Here is a 6,839-nt window from a genome sequence, read left to right as displayed (position 1 = left end):
CCAATCACTGTGATCCTCCCAGATTTTATGTTAATTGAATTTGAGTATAAAATTCTTTTTTTTTTTTTAATTTGAGTATAAAATTCTTTTCTCACAAATTGGAGAGAAGTCTAACTGTATTTTCTTCCAACGGGACAGGAAGCTGTGCTATCATCATCTATTACGTAATCCAACCTGTTCCCACTGAGTGGAAATAGCACAGAGTACAGGTTTAGTAATTGCAATAAATAAAATGAGAGGTTCTATTCTGTGGGAACTCCAAATACTGAAACATAAATGTTGATTCTGGGCAGTAGGACCCAGGGCTGTGCTGTTCACATCACGGGGGCCTCAGTATTACCTGGGATTATTAAGGCTGTAGAATCTCAAGAACCACAATCTTCATCTACCGGGATCCCCGGGTGATTCCTGGGCACACTAGTTTGAGCAGCACAGCCAAGGGACCCTGCTAGACTGCATAGTGTGATGCTGCTAAGTCGCTTCAGTCGTGTCCGACTCCGTGCGACCCCATAGACGGCACCCCACCAGGCTCCCCCGTCCCTGGGATTCTCCAGGCAAGAACACTGGAGTGGGTTGCCATTTCCTTCTCCAATGCAGGAAAGTGAAAAGTGAAAGTGAAGTCGCTCAGTCATCCGACTCTTAACGACCCCATGGACTGCAGCCTACCAGGCTCCTCCATCCATGGGATTTTCCAGGCAAGAGTGCTGGAGTGGGGTGCCATTGCCTTCTCCGATAGTGTGATGAGGAGACAATAAATTTGGAGTGATTCTTTATTTTGGCTTTGGACGCTGGCCTTAAATCTACTCCTAGACCCCGTCACTTGCTGCCAGAACCCTCTTGGGAAAAGGCTCGTCACCTTCAGCTTCCTAATCTCCAAGGAGTGAATAGGTCTCAACATCTCTATAGTTTGTCACAAAGAAGGCAGAGGATGAGTGTGAGGGACACACCCAGCACTTTTCAGACCAGGGCTCCAGACTTGTCCATTTGCAAAACTTATTAGAGTTTGCTACCTGAAATCTCTGATCTTAGGTGAATTTTGGGAAGAGATTTGGAAACATTTTTTTTTTTCTGTTTTTTATCCTTTTGGAAACACTTTTTTTTTTAACATAACTTTTTATTTTGTAGATTCACATGCAGTGTAGGAAATAATAGAGCAAGATTTGAGTACATTTCAATGATAGGATAATGGTAGCATCTTTCAAAACACAGTATCAGAACCAGAAAGTTGTCACAACCAGAGACTGTCGGAAACAGACCAGCTCCTACCAGGAAGTCAATCTGAAACCTACTCAGAAGTGCAGGCAACCCTTTTGATACAACCCACTGCCCTCATTCATCTTTTACACGTTTACTAGTAGTTATGTGTGTGTGCGTTTCTGTGTGTGTTTGTGTGTGAGAGTGCATGCAAGCAAATTCCACAAAACTTAATCACGTTCTGTTTATGAATGCCAACACTTTTAAAATGATTGTGCAAACAGAGGCTTCTCAACCTTTTGGGTGGCCCTGGTTACGTTTAGTTTTATCCCCAGAAAAATAAAGGATTGATTAAGCAAATAGAGTTAACGGGACTGAAGATAGTAGGAAATATTTAACCAAGTTCAGGACAAACAGTTCTAAACAGCAAACTCACTGACCTCAGTCAGTGAAATTTTAGCCATTTCTGCATTCTGTTTTCCATGCTACAGGGTTTTCCTTTCTGGGTTTCATTTTCCCAGCAAACCAAAGAGAGGATACTTGACCTATTCCAGATGCTGGGCCTCTCTATGCCTTTGTTTTTGTCTGTCTCTCTTTGCCCATTTGTGTCTCTCTCTTTGTTCTGTGGCCCAGGCCCTCTGCTTCATTCTCTCCCAAATCTAACCCCTGTCAGCATCATCTACATTCAAAACATCACCTCTCAGAAGCGAAATACTGAGACCGAGACCCCCCCCCCCCCCCCCCCACCCCTGCTCCCCCTGCCAGGAGCATTTGTTGACCATCCGGTTGGTGTTTCTGTGTTTTGACGACTACCAAACAGATAAACCCCAGCCAGAAAGCTAACATATGGCCTGACTCTGTGATGTGTAATTCCAGCTCCTCCCTGGGAGGGAGGGTCTGTTCGATGAGATTATGAAACTCCCCATAGGAAGGGCCTGGGAAGAGAGGGTAGATAAAATGGGTAACCGCAGCAGGGGAGAAGCAGAAAGGTCCACAGCCAGAATGGAGGGCGAGCTGTACAAAGGAGAGGACTACAAGACAGAGTTCCAACCCCAGAACTACTTAAAGACCTACTATGCCTTCGATTCAGGCACCATAGCGGAAAACGAAGTCTTGAAATTCAACCTGAATAATCTCTTTGAAACTTTCTCTCCAGGTGAGTGTCTGGTCTCCATCTCAGGGAGACGATGGGGCTGCGCCTTACAGGAAGCGCTCTTGGTGGCAGGGGACCCGTCCTCTGGGACACTACTCACCTAGGATGCTGCAAAGCCAGCCCAGCTGTGAACCCACGAGGACTGTCGCTGGTTGGCCACTCTGGAACCCAAGCACTGACATTTGCAGCCCAGGAACCAAGCCTGAATCTTTAACAGTCCATCTCAGTTTCTTGCCCTGTGAAATGGAAAGGTACCTCCTGAACTGTGGGGTTCAGAGACCCATGCTAGAAGGGATAGGAGACAATAGATATGAACATATTGCTTGCCTCCCCTTCAGTAATATAAAAGCGGCTTTATAGCCTGGGCTCAAGAGCCCCGTTGAAAACCTGATGAAAGATCTGGTATATACACAACACGGAAACACTCTTGATCTTTTACACAAAATTAAGAGGGTTCATGGATACCCAAAGCCAAACCACAGAGCTCACTTTACAAATTTCTGCTCTGAGTTGTCAGGCTGGGGGGACCAGCAGAGATTATCACCCAAGTTCTCCATGCACACAAGGAGGCTGAGGTGCAAGACACCAGGGTGTCCAGCCCAGGTCAGACCACCTGTCACTGGCAGTAGAAAATCTCAAAATCAGTTCATGCAGGGCTGCCTTGCACAGTTGCTCAGGGAGTGCACTGAACAACTAGGGGGTTACTCAGTCATTCAACAAACCTTGCTCTATGTATTTGATGCCAAGAAAGGGATCAAGCAAGGTCCACAGAAATACAGATGAATGAAAGCTTAAGGCTCACAGAGAAATCTGAGGAGACTCTGGAGGAAGGACTGGGATTAAGCCTTGGAAAATGGACTGGTTTCAATGGAGGAGGATGGAGGGAAGAAGCAGGGAGAGGAAGGTGATGTACTTATATTGCTCTTCCCCCAACTCACCACAAGATCCTCTTGCCTTCTGTGATTGGTTGAGCCAGTTTTGAACCCACTGGCTCAGCTCTCATCCTTTATCAGAAGCTCTGTCCTTGCAGCAAAGAGGTGGGAGGGGCGCTGTGGGGTCACTCTCACCATTGCTTTAAACCCAGAGTCAGAAGACTTGCCAATAATACAGCTTCTACCAAGAAGTCAATCTGAAAGCTGCCCAGAAGGGCAGGACTTGTCCTATCGGGGCTCCAATAGCAACCCTTGAGGCAGCAGGGGGACCCAGTATGTACCAGCCTGCACCCCAACCCCCTCTCACCCTTCTGAGCCCCAGGCGTAGGGTCTGGAATCCTCACACAGTCCAGGTACTGCCCAAGGCAGGGTCGGATCTCCTGGGAGTCACCCTGGGGAAAGGGCACAGCCTGGCATCTCCATCCACCACAACTGGCATGGAGTTGGGTGTCTGCCCCCAACACCTGGAACACGCTTTCTCCTGCAGGAGGCATGGGAGGCGACATCCTGATTGACATCGGCTCAGGCCCCACCATCTACCAGCTGCTCTCGGCCTGCGAGGTCTTCCGGGAGATCATCATGTCAGACTACACGGAGCTCAACCTCCGGGAGGTGGACAAGTGGCTGAAGAAGGAGCCGGGGGCCTATGACTGGTCCCCAGCCGTGCAATACGTGTGTGAACTCGAGGGAGACAGGTAGCCACAGTCACCATCCTTCTCACAAGAGGTCTCCCATCCTCACAGGCCTGAGCCTGAGCCTGCCACCCTGTATCACTGGCCAGCTCCCTATAGCTTGTTCCTAACCCACTTGGGTCTCTGGCCCAGAGCACTTCCCTCCCTTTGAGTGAGTCCCACCTTCAGCCTCAGAGTTGCCTGGGCTCTAATCTTCAGTTACCTGATTTGCCCTCCATGTTTTGCATCCCTTCCATCCTGTGGGATCTTTTTCAGTCCCTCCTCCTCCTGGAAGCTCCCCTGATTGCTCCAGCACACGCAGATCTCTTTCCTCTCAAAACTAGTGGTTCAGCTTCCACTTTACCTAGTGTTGGAGGGGCACTTGTTATGGGAAGACATGGGCTTCTTGGAATTGCCCTCATCTGTCTCCTCAGCACTTCTACCAAGTCCCAGAGACCAACAGCACTCACCCCCTCCAGGCACCTTCCCCACCCAGTTCACAGAGGGGGAATCCATCAATCAGAGTCCAGGAAACCAAGGCCCAGATGTGGAGAGTGACCTTGAGGCCACCTTAGAGCAGGACAAAGAACAGATTTTAAATTCCTGTCCCATCTTTGGGCCATGGGGGCCTGACCCAATTACAGACAGGGGCAGCCTGAAATGGAACAGGGCCTCAGGTTCTCTGAGCACAGGGTCTCTGCATCAACTAAGCCTGGGCTTCATACATTCTTGTCATCATTCACAGAGAGCATTCTGAGAGTCAGGTCACTTCCAGATACTGGCAATAGCACAGTGAATAAAGTCTCTGCCCCACGGACCTCACATTCTAGTAGAAAGCACAATGTGCCCAAAGTTGATGGAGGTAGGGATTCAGGGAAAAACAAGTGTTCTAGAAAAGACTCTCCAGCTGCAGGGGCCTAGAGAAGTACGGGTGCTGTGTTAGGTGGGAGGGTGTCTTACTCACCTTGAGCAGTCATACGAAATGTCATAGATGCAACGGCTTGAAAAACACTCATTTCTCACATTCTGGAGGCTGGGAGCTCAGGATCAGTCCTTGAACTTGATGAGGGTGCTCTTCCTGGCCTGTAGATGCATTCTTGCCATGCCCCCTGAAGAAGGAGAGGGAGAGTGAGCTAGCTCTCTAGTCTGTCTTCTTGTAAAAGGCACAAATCCCATCATGAGTGGCCCCCCTCATGATCTCATTTACCTCTATTTACCTGCCAAAGGCTCCATCTCCACATACATCCACATACATGTTAGGGTTTCAGCATATGAATATGATGGGGATACAATTCAGTCCCCAGCAGACGGCAAGAGAAAGCCTCTCCTCTAAGAAAGAGCACTTTGAGCAGCTCCCTGGGAGATGTGAGGGAAAAAGGATGAGAGGATCTGGAGAAAGAGAGAGCCAGGCAGAGGGGATGGCAAAAGCAAAGGCCCAGCTGTGGGAAAGAGCTGGTTTAAAGGAGGATATTTACAGTCAGGGGCTGCAGGGAGGAGGAATGGGGGGATATTGCATAATGGGGGCAAAGTTTCAGCATGGGGGATAACAAGTTTTGGAAGCAGGAAATAGTGATAGTCGCGCACATTGTGAATGCAGTTAATGCCCCTGGATTGCACAGAGTGACTGAAATGGCAAATGTTTGTTATATGTCTTTTACACCTTAAAATTAATAATGCAATATGCTAAAATTGAGTTATTCAAAAGAAAGAGAGAAAAAAGGAGGAGGAGGAGGAGGAAGAGGAGAAGGAGGAATCAGATGTCAAATGCACTGCCACCTATCAGCTGTGTGGCCTTGAACAAATCACTCAACCTCTGTGTGCTTCAGTTTACTCATCTATATAATGGGAGAAATATGATCTTCCCCATAGGCCCATAGGAAGCCCTCCCTAGGGTATGGGGGATGTCGTCCTAATTGTCGTTGTCACCTCATTGACCCTCCCCCACAGGAGCAAGTGGCAGGAGAAGGAGGCCCGGGTCCGAAGGACAGTCAAGCGGTTACTGACATGTGATGTGAACCAGCCCCGTCCTCTGGGGTCTGCCCAGGTGCCCGCAGCGGACTGCGTGCTGAGCCTGCTGGCCCTGGAGTGCGCCTGCCGTGACGTGGACGCCTACCAGGCAGCCATCCAGAACCTGGTTGGCCTGCTGAAGCCAGGCGGGCATCTGGTCACCTTGGTGGCCCTGCGCTGCTGTGAATACATGGTGGGCTCCAGGAAGTTCTTTGTCCTCTCGCTAGAGCAGGAGACAGTGGAGAAGGCCTTGCAGGAGGCCGGCTGCCAGGTGCTAAAGTGCCAGTACAGCCCCAACAAGTACTCAGAGGCCTTCTGCCTCAACGAGGGCTTCTGTTTTGTGGTTGCCCGCAAGGGCCCTGGGGCCTGAGGCCAGTCTGGCAGACAGGGCCTGCCCAGAGGGGGAAGTCAGGGTCCCAAAGTCTAGTAAGTCAGGAGCCCCCTGCTGCAGAGTCAGCCTGAACACCATAACTTCATCTTGTACTACGTCCCCAGGTCACAAGTGAAAAGCAAGTTCTCCCTGCCCCCAGCCCAGGGGGCCATCCACCACACCCCTTTCCATTTCATCCTATACCATAAGTCAGGAAAATAAAGTGGCCCAGCCAGACGCTGTCTTGATTTGGGTCATGCACCCCCCCAATGCAGACCTTGAAACAAGGATCTGAGAGCAAACAGTTTACCTGAGATGGCGAAGGCGATGGCACCCCACTCCAGTACTCTTGCCTGGAAAATCCCATGGACAGAGGGGCCTGGTGGGCTGCAGTCCATGGGGTCGCTAGGAGTCGGACACAACTGAGTGACTTCACTTTATGGACACGACTGAAGTGACTTAGCAGCTACTAACCTGATTGGAGAAGGAAATGGCAACCCACTCTAGTATTC

The 6,839-nt window shown here is 49.7% G+C and overlaps 1 protein-coding gene across 1 annotated transcript; it reads left to right on the top strand.

Moving 5' to 3' along the window:
* Nucleotides 1–2,196: 2,196 nt before the first annotated feature.
* On the top strand, nucleotides 2,197–6,327 carry INMT (indolethylamine N-methyltransferase). The gene is made up of 3 exons (XM_005889142.1): nucleotides 2,197–2,350; nucleotides 3,767–3,974; nucleotides 5,898–6,327. The coding sequence occupies exons 1-3, from the start codon at nucleotides 2,197–2,199 to the stop codon at nucleotides 6,325–6,327; spliced, it is 792 nt and encodes a 263-aa protein (XP_005889204.1).
* Nucleotides 6,328–6,839: the final 512 nt, after the last annotated feature.

Source organism: Bos mutus, chromosome 4, assembly GCF_027580195.1.
Source record: "Bos mutus isolate GX-2022 chromosome 4, NWIPB_WYAK_1.1, whole genome shotgun sequence".
Classification (NCBI taxonomy): Eukaryota; Metazoa; Chordata; class Mammalia; order Artiodactyla; family Bovidae; genus Bos; species Bos mutus.
The sequence above is the reverse complement of the archived record's forward strand: the minus strand, read 5'-3'. Positions and strand labels throughout refer to the sequence as shown.

Coding starts and splice junctions, on each gene's coding strand:
- INMT (XM_005889142.1), top strand. CDS start 2,197: ATGGAGGGCGAGCTGTACAAAGGAGAGGACTACAAGACAGAGTTCCAA. Junction 2,351..3,766: donor CTTTGAAACTTTCTCTCCAG/GTGAGTGTCTGG, acceptor TTTCTCCTGCAG/GAGGCATGGGAGGCGACATC. Junction 3,975..5,897: donor TGTGAACTCGAGGGAGACAG/GTAGCCACAGTC, acceptor CCTCCCCCACAG/GAGCAAGTGGCAGGAGAAGG.